Below are 23,833 nucleotides of genomic sequence, written 5' to 3'. Positions count from 1 at the left end.
GCTTCTGTAGGTCTCTGTAGGGTAAGACGAACAATTTCCTGTACTATGTTCGTGTTTTTTAAACAGTGATTGATATAATGAAATAGACCGCCACTGCTGAGGGCCAGTCAGGCTGCCATAGGTAAAGAAAGTGGAGAAGTGATGCAATTAATTATGTGATTTCTTAACCACAAAAAGAACAGTGAGACCCTGAAAAAATGGCTACGGCAGTGTGAAAGCTTCTGAAGGTCTCTGTAGGGTAAGACCAACAATTTCCTGTATTATGTACAGTGTTTGATATAATGGAATAAGCAGCCGCTTCCTGGGGGGTTGCAATAGGTAAAGAAAGTTGATAAGGAATGCAATTAATTATGTGATTTCTTAACAACCACAAAAGTCTGAAAATACTACTAAAACCTGAAAAATGTTTCTGGATGTTTTTTCCTTATATTTTATTCATATATTAAAGTGTATGAAAATGCGTAGGTGTGAACCTAGCATTTCTGCATTTGATGATACCAGTAAGTAGTCGCTATGTGTATAGCAACACTTTTAAATGGGCACTCAGATTTACTAAAGGAATTAGGAATCTTTATACAATAAATTGTATTGTATGAATATTTACTTCAATTTTTATTCATAAGAAAAGCAAATTCATGTTCACTTATTTTATCTGTATGATTTGGTATTCAAGGTGAACAGAAATGTTCTTATCGCATGATTGGATAATTAAAGAGACTATTCACACAATTTATCCAAAATGCATATAGATAGATAGATAGATAGATAGATAGATAGATAGATAGATAGATAGATAGATAGATAGGAGATAGAGATAATAATAGATAGATAGATAGATAGATAGATAGATAGATAGATAGATAGATAGATAGATAGATAGATAGAAGGACTGGCAGATGATACCACCAGAAAATCTGACACACTACATAAATGGTGGATACATGACATGAAGGATGAATGGGCAGACAGATTAGATACAGAGAGGATTTCCAATACAGAGACATCTAAACAGGCAAACAGTGACAAAAAAGTGGCTAGCACTCTTGCCTTGGGGTTTGCTCTCATTCCTGGAATTGATACAAAGCAACCACAGAACTGGAAGACTGCAGTTTGTGAGTAGCAAAAACAGTGATAATACCTTTTGTGGGAAAGGGGCAGCAGGTACATAGAGTGAGGAAACCTACTGTGTGCTTGCATACCACTGGTTCTCAAAGTGTTAGTAGCTTGTTAAGATCACTTTAACTCTTTAGGCTCACTTCACCAGGATAGTAACTTCAACTCCTCAGGTGTGTAATCTTTACTTTGTTGCATGGATTGAGCATTTTCTCTTCAACGCTTTATATTTTCATTAAATCAATATTTTATGATGACCTTTAACAGCTATTCTTCCTGGTTTCCTCAACAGACACCTCATTGAATTTTACAGCCTGAAACTAAAGGTATTCTACGATGCACTACCCCTAACAATTTTCTTTAAGACAATCAATAAAAGAGCATGTATTAAAAACAAATAATGTTTTTTATACATTATTATTGGTAATTAAAATACTGTATGCATAATGCTGACTGTACAAGTGTGTGCCTGGAGTAGTGATATTAGGCTTTCTGGGGCAAGAACTAATGCTAATTGCTTATTTTTCTCTGTTAAGTGCTGAAATATCAGCACTATAAAAACGAGTGAGGTAACTAAATAAATACTGCGAGAAAAATAGTTAAATACAGACAAACAATACAGATGTAGGGCCCCTGACCTAAGCAGGAGTGCCCCTATCTTAAGTGCAGTGTTGTAGCTAAATTGTTATAGTTCCGCTTTTGTTGGATGTTCCCTAAGCTCAGATTATTGTTTCCATCAACCTCCTCTTGGAGAGTGTCCCAGACACCAAGAAAATACAGTAGTATTAAATATTTGTCTCTCTATCCAGAGAAGAATATAAATAGTTGGAGTTATCTTGCAGAAGGATCCGGGCTGTGGACAGGAGAGCAGGCTTTTTCTGAGGGTTTTACCTCCCCTGCTGCCATGGGGAGGGTGCTGCTGAAAGAGGGGCCTGGAAGGCTTTCACAGCCTTGCTGGAGTGTACATCCAGGAGGAATGAAGGTGAAGCTTAGTTAGAGCACCAGGGGAAGGAGCATTGCTTCTTAAAATTGTCCTGGAGAGTAGGGTACAAGCTGCTGGTGGTGGGCATTGCAGGAAGTCTGGTGCTCAACTGTAAAGGTATCAGCGCTGCCTAAGGCTGCTCAACAGTCTAGTACAGATTGCAAGTCTTGGCTCAAAGGTTCTCATTTCTGCATCAACTGTGAGCAGAAGTCTGCAGTTGTTTTTGTCACTTTTGGGTATCCTGTGCCCCTGAGTTTATTGTGCTCATTATCATTCTAATCCGACTGGTGCCCAATTCATTCCACTCTACAAAGAGTCATGAAGTTCACCCTGAGATTTGAGATGTTAGCTCAACGAGTTGTCTGGGGTTCCTCACCTGACTCCCAGGGGTAAGGGGGTGATACGCAGATAAATACATAAATGTGAACATGTAGGTGGTTAAGGTAAATAGACATAAAAATAATTAAAAGAAATACATATATTGATAGCTAATCAACAGAGAAAGACAGATGCAGATAGATGGAGATATACACACAACAGACAGGTAACCAGCAGCCATTAACAATCATTTTCCTCAGCGGTTTCATTCTTGGTTAAAGATTCGAAGGGTATTGTGTCTAAAAGCTACATAATAAAAATCAAATTGCAGATAAATGTAATTATGCCGTATATAACTGCAGTGTTTCATATATAGATTGTGTTTCCATTGTTCCACAGCACTGAATAACATTCCAATTTACATACTGTCAAAAGCGGCACCATTTAAAAAAAAAATAAGCAGCCACCACTATATTCGTTTTGTGAAATCTCTTATTAAAAGGTTATTGACTGACAAATATTATGTGACTGCATTTTAAAAACTCTTTAAGCTAATGTGAAAAAATTAAACCTCCATTATGGGAATTACTTCAAAGCTAGTTCTGTCAGCTTTCCGATGATTTTCTATTAACAACAGTCAAAGCAAATTGCATGGAAGCAGATGATATTTTCTATCATCATTTCAATACAGTTTTCTTTTTGTAGAAACAAGGATTTGTATATAATTGGCATCAGAGCTTCACCTTGTTTTCATACATGGTATTGAACCCGAATGTGGAATTATCTGCCATTTCTGACAGATCGAGGTGTGATACCACACAACAGGCCAAAGCAAATCCTGGCATTAGCGTTCAATTTAACCTGCAATAAAGTGTACTGACATTCAAAATCGTCTCAGCCATTTCCAGGTCATATTTTTCAACTGCTTAGCAATCCTATCATTATTTCACTGTAATGAGCGGATAAAGGAGGGGGCTCTGCACTTTTCCAAGCATTAATCTGCAAGCTGCCACTATGTCAAGTAAGACAGTAATCATGCCACTAAATAGGTGTGATGGCTTGGGTCCAACAAAACCAACTAAATGTCACTATATCAAACACCTAAAAAAAGCATGGCTTGGAATTTGGGTTAAATAATGTTTTCCTGCTCACTAGACACCTAAAACTTTCAATCATAAAATGTGTATAGAGTCAGCTGAAAATGCCTGGTGTAAAGGTGGTATTTTTAAAAAAGAATCTTTGAAGTGGACTTTTCCCCCCAAATATTCTGACATTTTATTTGGCATATGGCCAGGCTTGATCCTGTGCTGAGACTTTACAGCTCTCTGGTGCTATTCAAGGGGTTGATTTAACAGCATTGCTGTAAGGGATCAAAGACTGTTTTTTAGCCGAGTTTCTAGTGTCACTTGATCAAATGCATTTTTCACATATTCCTGTAGAGAACCCAGTAGAAGAAGCCAGGCAAGGGAATGCTGAAACATTCTTCCTCAACTAAATTCTCCATAGCAGTATAGAAAAGTCACTTAATGAGTTGGGAAGATTTGTGTACACTTGTTTGTATTCTTGAGCTTTATGCTGTACCTTAAAGTACAACTGAAACCCAAACTTTTTTTATAGTTTTGAATAGAGTGGAGAGGGATTAGAACACCTGCTAGGTTTTTATTGCTAATTGTGTCCCCGTTAGGGAGATTCACCCTCTATTTGTCCTGGTGACTGTTATCACTGAAAGTGAAGAAAATCCCAAATGTTGGGTTGTCATCAGAACAGGAATTTGGGACAAATCTTCCAATGGGAACACTAGTTCTAGTGACCCTACTGACCACCAGGGATTTGGATCACTTCCTGCTGTGGCTATCGGACAGGAAGTGAAGGGTGATCTTCCCAAAGGGGCACAGATACCAAAAAAAAATGACAAGGGTTATTACCCTCCCTTATACTATCCAAAACTAGAAAAAAAACTTTTGGCTTCAGTTCAAGTTAAAGGTTAATTCAAGAACAGGTTTTATTTGTGACTTAGCCCATGCGGTAGAGATGGCCCAACAGACCCTCTGTAACTAAATCCACTGTCTGCTTATTACTTTATTATATTTTCTCATATATGTTGGCCTTATGGTCAGCTAAAAGGGCGAGGACTAATTAAGACATTTCAATACAATGAACCTGTCTAAAGGCTGTAGGAAATGGATCTGTGATCTAAAAGGTAACATCCGCATTAAAGTTCTTCTTTAGGGACATTCCCTAGGTGTATGTATGATAACACATAACCGTTATTATAGAATGGTCAAATGTTGGACCTGGGAGTAAAGAATGTATTCTGATAACTAGAACACAGAACAAATAAACATAGGATGACAAATAAACCCTAAACAGATCAGATATATACAACATACATGAATATTGTGATGTTCCCTAGATTCATAAAAAGTTCTCATTTGGTCCAATATGCTTGTATACCCTTGTTTGGCCTCTTTTATTTTTGTTATTGCTGCATATAAGAATTTTCTGGGGTTGGCACACATTTTATTTCCAGTGGTACATAACTGTTCACAGAGCGTACTGCAACTAGCAAACTCAGTGGACAAAAATGCTTCAGATAAATATTCTGTCTGCTGTAATTGTCTGATAATATTTCCATATCCAGGGCCGTCCCTATAATACGGGAGCCTGAGGTTGTTGCCACATGCGGCATCTCCTGGGGGGCAGCAGGCATAATGTTTGCAGCATCCCAGGTTGCTAAGAGCTGGGCGGGGAGATGTGTGAAGGCCATACACATCTCTCCACCCTTAGCAACCTGGAACGCTCTTGCCAGCATCCCACCAGGCTTCTGGCAACCAGTGAAATCACTGGTTGTCAGGAGCTGGGTGGGACACCTCCCCCCCTTCCTGCCACCTCAGGTGGCAAAAAGTATTGGGGTGCCTCTGTCCATATCATTAGTAATGTTTGCCAAGAAGGGTCAGAGCATGGGTCAGAGCATCATGACACAGATAATGTTTTTTCCCTAAAGTTGGCAATGCACTTGACAATCAGATTGTGCATTCAACCACACAATCATGTTATAAAGTGTATGGCCAGCTCAACCCTTTACTGTCTCTCCTATGGTTCTTATTCTCTTCTTCCAACTTCAGTTACAGCCCCCTGACTTTTTATCCCTCAACTGGGTATCAATATGTCAGCACCCTGGCTAAAAAAAAAAAATTATTGCTGAGGTACAATTAATTACACGATAAGCACCGAGGTGGTGTATTGTATTGATCATTCTGAGTTACACTTAGGGGTTAATCCATACAACTTCTGCCCAGCCTTTTACTGGGCAAATTCCATTTGTACGGCACTCCCACCCCTAAACAGAGCTGAAGAGTTGTGCTCCTCGCCTCCATCTAGTGGTGGCTATGCTGTGCATAACTAGGCATTTGCCTAGTGTATGGCTGGGTCGAACATTGCTAAGTCAACAAAGAACAATCCCTGAGCCTGCAAAAGTAATAGGAAAAAAAGCCACCCTGTCTAAACTATACATAGAAACAAGATTTTCTTTTTTTTTTACAACAACATATATTGATATATTTTTTTTAATATTTTAAAAGCACTAAATATCCAGCTATAACCCTCTTTGCCAGGTTTTTTTGTTGTTGTTGCAGATTGTATCCCCACTAGGGATTTTTTTCCTTAATTTATTCTGTTGCCAATGAGACAGGAAGTAAGCAGAACTACAAAGGTTCTAACTTTTCACCCCCTCGGTACAATCATACATTACTTCTCATTTACAGTTTGATTATTTATATAAAACATCAACAAATAATGTCTACATGCAAGTATTGTTCTAGAGATGGTTGCACTGAGCCATAATGACCCTAGTTTATATATCTTTTCAAGAAATTAGATGATTTTTTTTTGTGCATAATTTTTTTTTTTTTTAACAACTAAGGAAAGTTACTTGTTAGAGAGTTTCTCAAAAGCCTTTATGTACAAGAAACCTGAGAACTTGAGAAGAATAGAAGTTGTCAGTTCTTGCAGTACACAGTGCCAAGTGTACTCAGGTGTAGTGGGATCTGTCTTCAAGTCCCTTCACCCTGAAGGGGGGCTATAAAATCTGGGCCGCATGCATGTAAATGAGGCCAAGTGCTGTGGTAGCAAGCATCATGTAGATTTCAGGACCATGGCGCTGAATACATTCAACTCTACTGCCAGAAACGGCATAAAGCCACATTTAAGCGAAGGTGACTTAGTTTGTGCAGTGGTGACCTGAACTTTACAGATTTCCCCAGGCAGAGAGGAGCACAAACATGGATGGAGAGTGCTGAGTATACAGGACATTATAGAACTGACAGGAAAAGTAAAGTGATTTTGTATATATTTTCTTTCTGTATTTATTACGGTCAGTGTATATAAAATAGTTAAGTAAATATGAAATATTACATATTAATATGTTTTACTGTTATTTTTGGCCACTTGGCTCCTGGTAGCCAGAGAGCATAAAATCTAACCTGCCTAGGCTTTAAGTTATATAAGGGAGCTTAGGAAAGCAGTTTACTAACAGGAATTTGGAAGCCACCTTTATAATAAGGGGTTTCTAGATTCCTAGGGCCAAGGATCCTGGGTGACATCATTGACCGGATTTGGTCAATGGAGTCACACAAGATCCCCGCCCAGCACCGGGATCTGTCATTTTTGCGATGGGACTGCAGCAAGGAAACACAGGGGAATTATTCAAAACTGGAGCAGACAGAATCTGGAGCAGTTGCCCACAGTAACCAATCAGCTTCTCTCTTTAATTTTCAAAGCTTAACTGAATAAACCTAAAAAGAGAAGCCATGAAGCAACTGCTCCAGATTCTTTCTGCTCCAGTTTTGCCATTGTCGGACACGGAATCATCATGGTTGACCATAGATTTACATTGCTGAAACAAATAAATGACAATATACAACGAGGACATGTTTCTAAATGCTATTAAATGACTTTTTTTTACAGTGTGTGGGCATTGGATTTTTGGGCACAAGAATGGGACAAGCCTTGCAAGCGAGGAAGGCCTAGCCTCTCCCTTGCAATGTGCCCCCCCCCCTTTTCCCAGTGTTCAATGTTCACTGCCCTCTCTTTCCTGGCCACCCATGTTGCACGCCCGGATAAGAGCTGTGTTGGGATTTTAAAGTGTATTTCCACATTAGCAGCCAAATTGGGTTCACACCTACTTTATATTTGTCACTTTTTCTCATTTACATGCCATACAAATTGCTTCTTACATATTACTTTCTCATTTCTGAAAGAACAGTTTTTATCTAAACTGAATTTTCCTCTAACAAGCGAGGGGGTCTGGAGCATTTAATGTGTACCCTAATTAATCCTGTCTGTACTGTTCTGGCAGGTCTCTTTATCATTTGTAAACTAAATTTGAACACTGTATGTCCTAATAATTGGTTAAGGCTCTAGAAGCATTCTATGTTAGTTAATGAGAAAAAGCTCAGAGTGTCCCTATTTTATGGGGGAAAAAGTCATAGTTTCCAGTAAGTTGTAGGGAGAGGCTCGCAGTCTGTTTAATGCCATGCTCAATAGAGGCATCTAAAAGAAAAAAAAAAATATATGCTGTATGCTGTGTAAAAGGGAAAACAAACAGTGGGGGGTGTTCTGCCTTCCACAGGCAGGAATAATTAAGCTTAAAAATTGGCCACAAGATGGTGCTGAAGAGAAACATCTCTATTTACAGCAGCACAGACTCTTTTTCTATGGTGAACTCCAAGCATCCTTCTGCTCAAATAAGAAGGAAATAGGGCATTCTAAGAACCTCAGCCTCCATCTTTGAACAGAGGAGTAGAGAATCCAATGCCATCCTAAGCACATGTCTAGAGGAAAATGCCCAAATCCCTTTAGGCAGCATCGCTGGTATGAAGGGACATGTTTAGCTTTGTATTTGTAAGCTGACATTATTTTTACATGTTTATATGCTGATTGTATGTTTTCATGTTCTTTTTCACGAATTTCACCCCATCCTGTTTTGTTAATAAAGCTTCAAGATTTCACTCAGGCTAACTTATTGTAGGATAGGGGAGTTTGTCCAGCTATACAGGCCACAGGGTAATGTGTAGCAGGGACAGAAGAGGAAGTCTCTCAAGTTTGACTGCAAAAGTTGAAATACACTTTAAAGGGGAACCCCACGCTGTTTTTTCCGTTTTTTTATGTCACTTAAAGACTACACGGTACTGTTCCATAACAGCATGTGCAGCTTTAGGCATCCCACAAGCATGACATTTAATGGATTTGTGTATTTGTAGTGTAGCCTTTTAAGTCACATGAAAAGACCTTCTCTCTGCTAAGCGGTATTTTTTTTGAAAATCCTTTGCATTGGTACATGTCCCTTATTGCAGTGCCGAACTCCTTGTGCCTTTTTTAACAATAACTTGCTGATTAGCCTTAAAAAAGGCCAGGTTCAGCAGGTTTTGCAGACTTCCCACTGGGGTTAGTGAACCCGCTTGTACCAAACCCAGCAAGATTCACTTACCACTATTTACTCATAGCAAACGGGAGGTACTTTACAACAAAAAACAAGGTGATTCAGCAATGCTGACGTGTATTGAATTAATTTGAGATGTACATTTTAATGATAGTTTAAAGTGATATGAAACCCCCACAATTAAAATACATGCAATACTGCAGATGTCAGCACTATAGTTGATTTTCTTTATCTATTTCAATATGCTCTCTGTCCTGGTTAGGATTTTAAGATGTCTCCTTCCCCTTACAGGGTTCCACTGGAGACAGCTTTGCGTGTGCACTCCCGCTGGCTAATTAGAGAAGCCTGTGCCCTGACAGCAGCTGCATAGTGGGACCCTTTCTCTGTTGGGAAGCAGCAGTTTCTCTGCAGTGGTCCAATGTGTCCCCTGTAGCTCTGCAATCTGCAAAGCTCATTCTTCCATTGACTGGGAAGATCTAGCTCTGCCCCAGCAGGGAGTGTGTGAGAGCTCTGCAAAGTGACCACAGAGAGCAAGGGTCCCACTCTATAGCATGTTGGCAGGACATTGGCTTTTCGACACTGGATATGGCTTCTTTACAAAGACAATGAACTGTAAGATATTGAACATCTTTTGTTCTTGTGCACATGGAATGTACAGTATTAAGTCAGTATAAACGAAGGGCTCATTTAGACTTTAAATTTAGGGCAGGCAGGTACAGTTATGTACAGCTCCTTTCAGGATAGGCACCTGTGGTGGAATAAGACACATAGTGCTCAGACAACCATTGCGACTCTGTTAGTGATATCACAGTATAAATAAAAAATTCATAGAAAGCAAAGCTGTAGGAGGTAATACAAAACGGTGTGATCTCTCGCTAATTAGTGTTAAAAAAACCTTTGGTACAGCTGTTACACATATAATTTCACCATGTCAAAAGAAACTTGTTACAAAGATTATTTTCAACACTGTAGCACTTAACATAATCAAAACAAGTAATAATCACATGTGCCTACCACCATTGTGGAAAAAAATATATAATGCACATATAAACCCTATTAATAAATAAGTGATTCAAATAATGTCTTTTCAACAAATCGTTTGTGTTTTCTTTCATTTATTCTACTCCAAGTGCTTAAAACCCCCTCCACCCCAACTGAAAACACTCTCCTCATTTTGTTTGCCCTTCTGTTATGGAAAGGCAAATGAACCTGTGTTTATCCTGGAGGCCACAAACCTTTGAATCTGAATCCTCCAGTTGAGACACTCTCCACCATTAACCACTTCAGGACCGCTGTACATATATAAAGGGCGGGGCCCTGAAGTGTTTATACCAAGATCATGGCTGCTGCAGATCTTCGTTCCATTTTGTACAGCCGGCATCTGCCTTCGACATACAAATGTTTGGGTGCTGTAGAGCCACCCGATCACTTGTTTGCAGCCAGGGTTTGCTGCCGCAGTCGACCAGGGCTCTGCTCTGCACCCGTGTGGACCTGGGACTGGCATGTTGGGTCTCTGCCGATGGATCGGAGGGAGATCAGCACACTTCCAGGAGCTTATCTCCCCTCTGATCATTAAAACCGGAAGCAACTTGTATTTTGTATTTCTGGTTTCAGTCTGTCATTTCTTGGCCTGCTGTGGCCAAAGAAGAAGTTGATGAAGCACAATCTTTGCATCATCAGCTTCTTTTGGGTCCACAGATGACATAAGGGTCTAATAGGCCCCTGATATCTCCACAAAGAGTACCTGTCACTGTATCTGTGCTATTAAATGGGGGGGGGGGGTTGTTAGCCCTTATGTGATAGCAATAAAGTTAAGTGTAAAAAAATTACATACAAGTGCAAATGCGCTTCAGGTATACCCATGTGTAAAATTATGATTCCACCACACATTCCAAATTGCCGGAAACTGAGTGAGAAAAGTAAATATAGGGCCATCACTTACTGTTAACACTAAATTGTTGAGCAGTAAAGGCTTTTAAAGCGTCACCTATAGGCAATTTTAGGTACTGTAGCTTGTTGCCATCTCACATTTGGCATGTTCGGTATCTATCTCCTATTTTATGCACTAAAATTAATTTTAGTGTATTTTATCCTAAAAAATATTGGTTTGTTAACATTTCCGCAAATGTTGTGCAACATATAAAATTGCAACTAGCATTTTCTTTATTCTACAGGACCTCTGCTTTCAGAAAATATATACTGTAATTATATGGCAATTTTAAGCTGTTTTTTAGGATGGGAATTTTAAGCTCCGGATGGGAAAATGTTAAAGTAATATTAAACTCAAACTTTTTTTTCCATAATTAATTCAGATTTCCCAGCAAAGTATTTTTTTTCCCAAACACTTACAGCCATCATGTTTCTGCTGACTCCAATTCTCTTAGCTCAGCTTCCCTGAGCTTCCTGTCCAGTACACGATCACAAGGGACAGATAAGTCTCAAGCAGCTGTCAATCTACTCACTTGGAGAAAATAGGAAGTGGGAGCAGGGAGCTGGGGAGTGTTTTGCCTTGTTGTGTCTGTGTGTTTGTGAAGACACACACATCTTACTGAAACACACAAGAGTGACTCCATAGGACCCTGCAAGGGAAAGGAGCCACCCTATAACAGGATGACCAGCTGATTCTTCAGGAAGCTAAAACTTTTAAACATCAAGAAGAAGCATCCATTAAAAGTTATATATTTAGCATTTGATACAGTTTAAAAACCTTTTGACTTTAATATCACTTTAACTAAATGTCTGTATGCAATAAGAAGTTTTCTGCTGAACAGGATTGCCTAGAAAATAGTTATGTTAAGCTTTCTTATGTATTTATGTACATCTATGTACACAAATGTATCCAAAGCATTCTTAGGGGCACATTTAAATCCCAAATTAATTACTTTCCTCCTTATTTAATCTAGCCTTACCTAAATAAAAAATTCCATCCATACATCTCCCTTCTACTTTTTCTTTTTCCTCCTGCCAGTTTGACATCCTGTTTGTCTCTTCCTTGTTTCCCATATGTTCTTCTAGCTTCAGTGCAATGATTATGTAAGTGCTACTATAGTGGTATGATAAGACGCTTCCTATAAGAAAGATCTGTGTAGTGATCTAGATGTACCCTTGACAAAATCCAATCGGGAAGAGATGCATTGGGGTGGAGATTGGTGGCATCATTTGTGGGCGTAGCTTCTGTCCACCTGAGGCAGCATTGCAGTCTATGTATACAGCAAAGACTAGCCGCAGGGATAGGGCTATAGAGAGAGCGGAAGTACTATTGTGAATTGCTATTGTTTTAACATTTGTGATCTATTAAATCTGTGGATTTCAATTTGTTTCTTTTAGAAGGCTGATACATGAATGAAGGTACAAATGAGGAGAAGCATATATAGCTGCATGAACGCAAACCTCTAATTGTATACGGACCTTTGGTTAATAGTGAAGAGTATCTCATCAGGAGCATTCCGATTAACAGGATTTGTGGCCTCAAGGTTATACACATGTTCATTTGCCTTTCCATAATAGAATGGAAAATAAAATGGTAAGTGTGTTATCAATCTTGGGTGAAGACTAAATGTACGTGAAGAGGAATTAATGAAAGACAAAAATATTTATTTTTAAAGCCTTTTTTTGCATCACTTATTTGTTAACTTTTTTATGTGTATTTGTTTTACAATAGTGGTAGGCACAGGTGATTCACTGTATTATTTCTGCTAAGCACTACAGTGTTTAAAATAAGAAGCTGAAGGAGGAACATGAACACCCTTCCCATTGCTAGTTTACTGGTTGTCATGTTGATCAAATGGCTTCAAAACTTTCAGTCACAGACTTGGAACAAATATGCAGCTTAAGAGTCCTGACTTCACTCTGCCTTTCCTTATCTGCATGCTTCCTACGGGTCATTGGGCAATATCTTTTTATTATACACTGTAGATGCCAGCATCAAGGTAAATTCTGATTACTGTCATTATTTTTTTGTTTTGTATTGACTTGTATCTTTTTTATTTCATTTGATTTTCATTTGCTACATTAAAATCTCTTCATAGAGTATGTAGTGAGCGTGCAACTATTTTTCTTTTTTAAATAGCTTTTTTGACTATCAGGGGAAAGTCTGTTTTGCATGAGGACCTGCTTTTATCACTTTTGCTCTTCCAATATCATACAGCTCTGAAGCAGTTTAGTGGCGTAGTGGTTAGCACTTCTGCCTTGCAGCGCTTGGGGCCCCTGGTTAGACTGTAAGGTCTCGTTCACACCTAGGCGTATTGCATATGCGCGTCTGTCGCGCGTTTTTTTACCGCGATTCGCAGAAAAAAGTTGCGTGACAAACGCGCGTTTCCGAAGGCTACTTGGCTGTATCCCAATGGAAACGCGCAACAAAACGGCCCAAAGTAGGACATGTACCTTTTCAGGCGTGGGCCGTTTTGTAGCGCGTTAGGGACGGACGGAAATACGCCAAGGTGGGAACGAGACCATTGAATACAATGGGATTTACATTTTTGAGCGTTTTGTAGAGCGTTCGTCGAGCGTAGAACGCACTACAAAACGTTCAGGTGTGAACGAGGGCTAAGCTCCTTGAGAGCAGGGGCTAATGTAAAAGTGCTGCGTACATAGTCGGCACTATATAAATATCTGTCATAAATAAATATTACTTATTTTTAGAAGGAGGTCAACGGCAGCCCACTGTGCATATTTATCGCGATTCGCAGAAAAAAGTTGCGTGACAAACGCGCGTTTCCGAAGGCTACTTGGCTGTATCCCAATGGAAACGCGCAACAAAACGGCCCAAAGTAGGACATGTACCTTTTCAGGCGTGGGCCGTTTTGTAGCGCGTTAGGGACGGACGGAAATACGCCAAGGTGGGAACGAGACCATTGAATACAATGGGATTTACATTTTTGAGCGTTTTGTAGAGCGTTCGTCGAGCGTAGAACGCACTACAAAACGTTCAGGTGTGAACGAGGGCTAAGCTCCTTGAGAGCAGGGGCTAATGTAAAAGTGCTGCGTACATAGTCGGCACTATATAAATATCTGTCATAAATAAATATTACTTATTTTTAGAAGGAGGTCAACGGCAGCCCACTGTGCATATTTAATCCTTTTATGTGAATCAGTGGCCAAGCTATGAACATTCGAACATTTACATATTTTTACAAGCAGTAAATTAGTTTTAAAACAAGCCCCCTCTAAACTATGCAGGCACTGTGGAGCAATTCATTCTCAAAGTTCACAGCAGAAGTACAGAAGCCCTTCAAGTTCAGCTACCGCCGTTTCCCCCAGTGGAAACGTGGAAAGAGAAGGAAGTTTTGCTCCTTTATCTGAAACCTAGGCAGAACTAAGGAAGACATGCTGAAGAACGTTAGATACATATGAATATATTTTAAAGTCGTAAAATTTTTATTTTCTATCACTTCACCAGACAGTAGTTGGCACAGTGAGGTAGGTTGTACATAAGTGCACTTGATCGCAGCATTACCTCCTGAGAGTCTACTATCTATAAGCAGCAAACAACGGTTCTTGGGAAGGGTATCCCATTTCTCGGATACCCCCTTTGGCCATCCCCTCAGATGCTCAATGGCAATGCTCAATGGCATGCAGGCCAGCTTCACATGCCATAGAGCCGAATACTTGCTGTCTCAGAGCCATAGGGATACTAGCCTATATGCCTAGGGTGCTGGACTGGTAGGTCATTTATTCTTACATTTTTTACAGAAAGTTAATAAAGGAACTAAAATAAAATGTTAAAAAAATTGTTTCAGCACTATGGACTCTGAGCCACCATAAGCAATCATTGGGTTATCCGCATGGTGAATTTGGAATTAAGGAGACTGGTGAACATGCTAAAAATGTAAATCTAATTCAGGTATAAATAAGGGGAATGTTACAGCCTGCACCATTAACACATTGATTTTGGGGAATGATAAGGCAAATGTGGTTTGCAATGTCTCCCCAGTAATTGTGTGACAAATGTGTTTATTCATATATCCCATGTTTCAAAGCAAATTACTTGAGATCCAAGTACCATCAATATATATCTGGCATTTGCACTCATGAACCCATACCTTTTCCACCACATAACTACAGTTCATTGTACTGCACAATAAAATGGGCATTACACAGCTGCTTGCACAAAATATTACTGCTTTTGAGGGCCACTGTAGAGTGGTGGGCAGCATATTCTATGACTTTACAGTGTCCATACATAGTGATAATAATAAAACCACAATACCAACAATGGATATTCAAAATAACAGTATTATTAGCATAGGGAAACAACAACAAACACCATAAGAAAAAAATAGGCAGGACATATGGACAATAATGAAAAAACCCTTGATGCCTGAGAAATTACAGGAACAAAAATCAATGAGCCTGAAATGGGAACAAAAATGTTAGATGCCAAGAAACATACAGGAACAAAAAATATTGGATACCAGAAAGCATATGGGAACAAATCACTAGAACCCAAGCACAAGGTCTTTGTCACTATAAAGTAGTGAGACTGAGATGCCTTCTTGATAGAAATATTACTATAGAAATAGTACTAGAAATAGCACAGTCGGTAGCAATGTGTTCTCTGCTAGTATCCCGAGTACCTGTCAAGCTGTTAAAGAGCCACGCTGTGGCTGTTGATTAGTTATGTGACAGTACTCAACCTTGGTTTTAGGGACAGAAAATAACATTGATAGTTTGTTTGTTTTTTGAGGGATGCACCACTTTACACTCAGGTAGCAAAAAGGCTGCAATTACCCAGCCCACACAGTTACTAAAGGGAAAATCCTTGAGGACCATGCTTTTTTTAGATCTATTTTGTATGATTTTGAATTACAGAGCCCATACAATTACGCAGATTTTTCTGTTACATGTTTTCTTTAAATGTTAGGTATAATTATAAGACTCCTACCTGGATAAGATACTGGGAACAGAGGTTCAAGAGCTCGAGTAATTGTAAGTGACTACCAGCAGCCAGTACGTCTTGAATTGCTCCGGGTTCCAGGAGAATCTAATAAAATAACAAGTGCAGTTAAAATAAATAAATAACTTAGTCACTAAATATCAATGCTATGCATCTTGGCAATCTACTGGCCTCCTTGCACGGTACCTCTGTCTGGTGTCCCTTCCAGCTCACTGATGTCACTGGTTGCCAGGAGACATATATACTGGCAACCAGTATGTGTATATATATATATATATTGTACTCCAACACATAAATAAGCAACCGTGTGCAAGAAAAGCTAATTCCCCTGCAATGGCTGCTTGTATTTACTTCACCTCATTTCATATTAGTAAATCAGGAAGAACAGCACTGCAAGAATGTTTGCGATATTTACATATATTGTAATAAAATATTATTTCATGTTTTTCAAATGTATACGATTATCAAAATGTATACTGTTATCAACAGAAATAAAATTCAATATTTACATTTATAGTAATAAATAAATCATAGCAATACTAAAATTACAGTATATTTGTTAGTAATACAATGGGTAAAAATGTGTCTAAAATCAAGTTGCTGGAAGTCTACATATTAGTCACTAGATGGCGCCATAGGCTAAATAATAAAAATACCAATTCTATTTCTGGTGTAAAGGAAAATGCATAAAAATCTGGATATACTAAAGGCATATACAATTCACCATTTTTCACCATCAATTGCACTTTCATTACTGTAGAAAGGACCAAAAAAGGAGAATAAAATGCACACACTATATGCTGAACACCAAAGTTTTGGAGTATACCTTATAGTCATTTTTATTGAGACTTTCACATTTTATGGGCCCTTTTCACTAAATTACACCCCAACACATCTGCATTGCAGTGCACCACAATGCATTGTGATGCATTGAGGCAGCCTATTAAGGCTTCCTTGATCCTGTCTGCCACTAAAGATCCATCTTTTTACCTGCGTGCAAGGGGTCCTAAACAAAATATCAATATGTTTAGTCCCATATATATATATTTTTTTTAGTTCTATTTTTTTAAAATATATATTTATTTGTTTTGGGGTTTTTTTACATACATTTGCAGAAAATACAAATTTAGCATTTTGCTAAGATCCATCTTTTTACCTGCGTGCAAGGGGTCCTAAACAAAATATCAATATGTTTAGTCCCATATATATATATTTTTTTTAGTTCTATTTTTTTAAAATATATATTTATTTGTTTTGGGGTTTTTTTACATACATTTGCAGAAAATACAAATTTAGGATTGTGCTAAAAGTTTAACATATGCTCTATACAATACTGTATAATTGAAGACCCACTAAAGCTATGCCATCAATTTGCATCCAATCAGGCATGCCCTTGTACTACATAGTTGTTCATGGATTTTAAGACATTTGTGTGGTCAGATTGTAAAAGTGTACAGTGAGCTTTTAGTACAATCCTAAATTTGCATTTTCCCAGTGTAGGACATTGGCAGTGGTGGATAATGTGTATGCAAAAAGTCTATGTAAGCCCAAAGTTCATGTTTACTGTTTTGGATAAGGTAGAGGATGGTTAAAACCCCTGTCATTTTTTTTAAAGTTATTTATTTATTGTCCTATTGGGAGATTTCCCTTCACTTCATGTCCCAGAGATACAACAGGACATGAGAAAAAATCTCGGCAAAGTGAGGGGAAATACCCTCTCAGACAGTTTTCACAGCAACAGGTGCCCCCATTGGAAGATTTCCCTCACCTCCTGTTCCTGTCAGACTATAAAACCTTTTGTACTTGAGATAATGGTCTCCAATGGGGGACACGAAAAGCAATAAAACCTGACGGGGTTTTTACACTTCATTACAATTTTTGGCTTTGCATGCAGTTTAAGCTGGGTCTCTTGCCATTCCAGCTACACATTTTGGTTTAACTATGGTTGATAACAAAGGGGGTGATGTTTGTACCAAAGAACACATTCTGTTCTACTCTGGGCAATGTGATTTCTAAAATACCAAGTCCGTAGTACTGTGTGGTCTGTAAGCATGTACAGCGATTTGCTAGATGTTACTAACTGTGTACAGTACCTGCCCAGTGTAGGCAAAATCCAGGGCTTGTTTTAATCCGAGGCTGGTCACACCGTGCAAGTTAACTTCATCGGCTTCACTTTCCACCATGCATAGACTAAACATTGCCTGGATGAAAAAAATAATAATCATATGAACCATTTCCAGAAACAAGACATAAGAAATATGCAGCCATATTTATTTTTTATTTTGTTCAAGACTAAAAATATTTTAAACACTTCATAGGGTCATAGGGTGCAGACTTACCACTTCCAGTCAGCAAGGAAAGTATTGCACCTGCCCACTGCCTGCTGTTAATCAGCAGAGGAGTGGACCTGAGAGAAAAAGTTATCTTTTAGGTCCGCTCCTCTGCTGATTGACAGCAGGCAGTGGGCAGATGCAATAGCCAGTCTGCTATTGGCTATTGCAATTTAAAATAGAAGGCAGTGGACTTAATCTCACACACACACCACAAAACTGAGATGATGTCCATCTACTATTTATGTATGCAATGCACAAGCTGTATCCAAGTGTATAAGCAGTTCTGAACAGTGGCGGACCTAATAACCAAAGGGCCCTGGTGCAAGATTTTATCTTGGGCCCCCCTCCCAAGACAGAGGGGGGGCGCGGGAGCGGATCGGACCTGCTGCTGCTGGGGCCCAGCCTCCTCCACCCCCTCCCCTGTCACCTCTGCCATGACACCCCAGTACAGTTGATACCCATGTAAGATGCCCCCCAGAACCCTCACATGGGTACCGGACATACCCCCTGATGGCGGTGTTCTATCAAAGGTTGTGACTACGTTAGAATGTGTGACCAGTGACGTGGTCATACGTTTTAACGTAATCCCGCCCAGTTTTTCGGCGGTGGAATGTGTGACCACCAGTAGCTGAAGCATTCCAGCGCTTTCCCAGCTATTCCAGGGCAGATCGGCAGCGCAAATCGAATGTGCAGGAGGACCGATCTGCCCTGAAACAGCTGATCGGTCCTGAAATGTCACTACTTTCCGACTGCGATCCCACATTCCACCGCACTCACAAAGTCGGATGGAAGTGACATTTCAGGACCGATCAGCTGTTTCCGGGCAGATCGGTTCTCCTGCACATGCGATTTGCGATGCCGACCTGTCCTGGAACAGCGGAGAAAGCGTTGGAATGCTTCACCTATTCCACCGCCGAAAAACTGGGCGGGATTACGTTAAAACGTATGACCACGTCACTGGTCACACATTCTAACGTAGTCTCAAACTTTGATAGAACAGAGGCCTGTCTGTAATCATTTAATCAGAGAAATAGATTATAATAGGGAACATTACAGTGTAATATTCCCCATTATAATCCACTTGTCTAATTACATGAAAAAGAGCAGTACACAACCCCTACCCCTCCCCCGCGCCCCAAGTTAACTTAGGGCAGATTACTAGTTCTCCCTTTACCTCCTGGAAATCTGACACATATTGACTAGACATTTGATCATGCACATCATCTCAAGCGAGGAAAATGTCTCTCCCTGAGATCTCATGGGATTACAGATGAGATTTCCCAGCAATGCTCTGCTGATGCAACCTTCCCAGGATGCAATGCTTTGGCACATTACATAATTTGTTCCAGAACAGGACCAGGAAGTAGATAAACTCTATTTGTAAGTAAATGAAAAACAAGTTTGTTTAACTAATGAATGTAAGATATTTCTAAATCAGCATGCAGAGCTGCATGCTGATGTGATTTTTAGTGAAAGGGGATAAAGGTCCGCTTTAACCTGCAGTTAACACTTGCAGTGCAGTGGGGCCCAACTGTAGGAGTACAATTTCACTAATTCCCAGAGTTCAACAGGTTTATAAATTGGTAAATGTTAGAAATGAAATGTAGTATCTCTGTGGAGAACTACAGATATCTTAGCTTTCCAGTCAATGAGTTTGACATCCTGATAATCTGCTCTGTACTTCCTTTGTCTTGCAGCCATTCATTTTCAGATAAATCACTAATTTTATTGCACTTTCCCAACTGCATGACAATTCATGTAAGTGTATGTCTCTATATTCTTTAGAGATTGGCACGCTAGGCAATTTCTTTCTTAGACACTAACATTTTCTCATTGAAATGCTTTTCATCGAATGCATAGCATTAACATAACGTTACTAGGTTTACTGTTCTTGTATGGTTGTACAATGTACTCTCCCTTAAGTTTTTTTTAATGTATATTAACAGGCACGTTAAAATCATTACCATAGAAAAAAAAAGGGGATGCAGTCCTACAAATACAGTGGTACCTCGGTTCACAAACTTAATTGGTTCCACGATTCTGGTCGCGAACCGAATTGGTTGTGAATCGAATCACATTTTCCCATAGGGTTCAATGTAAATCAGGTTAATCCGTTCTGAACCATATGGGGAAAAAAATTTAGCCACAAGTTTCTTTTTACCACCATTCTTGCTCTGCACATTCTTGTCACCTTCATTAACGCTTTGCACATTCTTGTCACCTTCAATAACGTGCTGCACATTCTTGTCACCTTCATTAACGCTCTGCACATTCTTGTCACCTTCATTAATGCTCTGCACATTCTTTTCATCTTCATTAACGCTCTGCACATTCTTGTCACCTTCATTAATGCTCTGTACATTCTTGTCACCTTCATTAACGCTCTGCACATTCTTGTCACCTTCATTAATGCTCTGCGCTTTCTTTTTCCCCACCATGCCTGCTCTACACTTTCTTGGGAGCCATGCTGGAATGAATACAGTAATACTGTACAGTACTGTTCTACAAAGCACACAAAAAAGCTTCACAGTAAGTGTCCACAGCCCTGTCTGCGACCGCAATCTCGAGTACAGGAAGCCACGACCATGTGTCAGAGCGGGGAAGATGGCCGCGGTCGTGTTCATAACCCAAGGCAGAGTTAGTGAACGGAGGCAAAATTTTGAGAAACTTCCTGGTGGCGAACCGAATTGTTCGTGAACAGAGGCGTTCGTGAACCGAGGTACCACTCTACATGTCTCTGTTATTTGCATGCATTACAATGAACTGTAATATTATTCTTTTTGCACTTTGGTTTGCAGGATTCACTAAAAATCTGCAGCATTTATACAGTGGATGAGCAATCAATCAATTGACAGTAACCATTTATAATAGTCATTATCTTTATATTAACTCCCACAGTCCCCAGCAAACCAGAAATTAGGTACAAAGTAGGAGTGCCAGCATTTTTTTAAATTAGGCTTTATTGCATTATATAACACTCTCATCCTAACATGCTTCAGACTTTGGGGGCAAGGAGGGTTTAGGCACACTTAAGTTGGCCATAGACAGCTCCTGAATTGGCCAAAATGCAAGCCATAGGTGGCCCTGCATGTACCACCTGGCTTGACAAAATGAAACATTTTTGATTGTTCGATTTAAAAATTGAATGAGCTGCGTTGAAAATTATTGGCATTTTTGAAAATTATTGCCATTTCCGAATTCCAATATGAATCCGAATTTTCATTCTGAATTTCGTCCGAATTTTGTTCAAAACTAAACTAAGATGGTACAGACTAAGATTACCAGTACAAACTAAGATGGCCAGTACAGACTAAAATGACCAGTATGGACTAAGATGACCAGTACGGTGTAAGAGGACCAGTATGGACCTCATTTAAAAAAAAAATGAATTAAGTTAATTTATAATTAAAGAACCCCACCCCAAAAAAAAATGGAAACATTTTAAAAGGATCCGAGATCTGAATAATGAATATCGAACTGAATTCGAATTTCGGATCCGAAATCCGAAAAATGAAAAAAAAATAAAAGAACAAATTGATTTGAAACAAAACGTTTTGCAAGGTTAGGTGTCTATTAGGCTGCCTCATGTTGCTTTGCAAACCAACATATCAGTGACATCATTTTCCAATATATTCCTATTGATGCTGCTGTCCTTATTTACTGAATTACCTTGAAATTTCCCTGTGAAAAAGCAGGTCCATCTGTATGTTCCTTGGGTCCAACACTGCATTCCTTCTGTACACACTGCAACCTTGTACATTGATGCATAAGAGGGACGTTGCACAGCACAGAAACATATAGCAAGAAGTTGAAGGTCTACTCAGAAGATGCTAAATTGTACCACAATTTTAAACTTTAAGATAAACACGGTTTTGCTGATTGCCGTAGTGTTTTAGCAATGTTGTATGTGGTGTTTTCCAAAATGCAAAAGCAGTTCCTAATCTTTATTTGACTTACTAAATGAATGGGCTCTCTTGACTGTCTGCAGTCAGGGTTGTATGTCTGTGCATGTTTATGCAAGTCCGGCGTATACCCGCATGCATACATCGATTTCTATGGATGACTGTACACAGCACCTGTGGCTCCCAGGCAGGGATCTTTATCTGAATTGAAGTTGTATGGCACCAAGTGTCCATGTGCATGAGCCTTATATAATGTATTCATATATTTCAGATTAAAAAAACAAGATATAAGGATAATATTTGACAATTAATATTGCCTTATTAATCATACATTGTGTAAGTTAAAAAGCTGTAAGGACTTACCCGAAAATAATCACTACATGCAGCCAGCACAGCCTTGTGGGCATGAAACTTTTGCTCTTCAGCAACGAGAGTAACATCACAGAGAATGCCATCATTCCTTTGTTGGTTTAATGCAGACAGGACAGCATCTTTATGCGACATAGAATGGCAATGCCTGTGACCCGTAAGCATTTCTTGGATACTGTAAAACATAAAATATGCTTATTTGTGATCAAACAACACACCAAAAGCATTGTAATACATAAAGAAAATATATAGAAAACATTTTTTTTGCTTCCAACAGCATATACTAAGTTTTTTTGTGCAGTAGTAATCACATCCAGGCCTAAGAATACTTACAAATATAACATACACACTGCTCAATATCTGGTGATTTTAACCAGCTATCAGCCTTGATAGGAGTAGGAACACAATGGGGGGTCCATATATCTACATAGACCACTGTCAGGGTTTTGGCCAGCACTCTTTTTGTTAACTGTAGAGTAAAGCTCTGTGGGACCATTATGTCACATCAATGTGTGTTCTTATAGGCTTTGCTCATACTGAACTCTGTACCTGTTTCAGAATAGAGATCTTTCATTGGTTAAACTGTTTGTAAATGTGTATCCCCCATATATTTACTAAGGAGAATATGAGATGGTATTAGTTTTATTAGCATATCTAGCTAATATACAAGAAAGTCACGCATTGTCTTCCATAAGCCTTGTAAAATCAGAGGCACTTCTGATATTATGGGGTCTATTCACAAAGCTGCCGAAGGATCTAGCCGTAGATTCGGCCGATCCTTCGGCTAGCTTTGGCCCCAGGGCCCCTTCGGTTCACTAGAACCGAAGGGGTGCTGTACGGGCTATTCACTATAGCCTGTACAGCTCCCGAATGTGGCCGAGCGACTCAGTCGAGCCGAACGCATATGCCTTGGCTCAGCTGGGCCACGCTGAAAACCGAAGCTGGCCGAGCGGCCGACCGACAGCCTGCTCCTGACAGCTGGGCGGAGCCAGCCGTGATTTTATGGCTGGCTCCGGCCACTTGCAGAGAGAACAGCGCCTCTGGTTACCTGCTAACCAGGGACACTGATCTCCAGACAGCTAACTCTCCCTGGCGCTCCGGGAGTCTCCCACTCCCAGCCGACCAGGAGAGTAACACTGCTTTTTCTTTTTTTTTTTTATTCTGACACGGAGCCGTGTCAGAATAGAAAAAAAATAATAATTTTTGCCCATAGGAATGCATTGCTAGATTCCTATTGGCTATTTCAATTTGCAATAGCCAATAGTAAACTAGCATTGTACCCACCTTCTGCTGCAGTTCTCCATCAGGTCCATCAGCAGAGGGCAGGTACAATGCTAGTTTAGTATTGGCTATTGCAAATTGAAATAGCCAATAGGAATCTAGCAATGCATTCTTATGGGCAAAAATCTTCTTTTTTTTTCTTCTATGCTGACACGGCTCCGTGTCAGAATAAAGAAAAAAAATTAAAAAGCAGTGTTTCTC

The 23,833-nt window shown here is 39.5% G+C and overlaps 1 protein-coding gene across 1 annotated transcript in view; it reads right to left on the bottom strand.

The window, feature by feature from the left end:
- Nucleotides 1-23,833, bottom strand: part of KLHL32 (kelch like family member 32) — a 127,573-nt gene that overhangs the window by 71,425 nt on the left and 32,315 nt on the right. The window contains exons 4-6 of the mRNA XM_018558810.1: nt 22,346-22,526; nt 17,841-17,948; nt 15,736-15,834 (exon numbers count right to left, since the gene is read on the bottom strand). Of these exons, the coding sequence (XP_018414312.1) occupies nt 15,736-15,834; nt 17,841-17,948; nt 22,346-22,526 (388 nt within the window). The remainder of the gene's footprint in view (nt 1-15,735; nt 15,835-17,840; nt 17,949-22,345; nt 22,527-23,833) is intronic.

This window comes from Nanorana parkeri, unplaced genomic scaffold, assembly GCF_000935625.1.
Source record: "Nanorana parkeri isolate BGI_ZX_2015 unplaced genomic scaffold, ASM93562v1 scaffold360, whole genome shotgun sequence".
Taxonomy (NCBI): Eukaryota; Metazoa; Chordata; class Amphibia; order Anura; family Dicroglossidae; genus Nanorana; species Nanorana parkeri.
The sequence above is the reverse complement of the archived record's forward strand: the minus strand, read 5'-3'. Positions and strand labels throughout refer to the sequence as shown.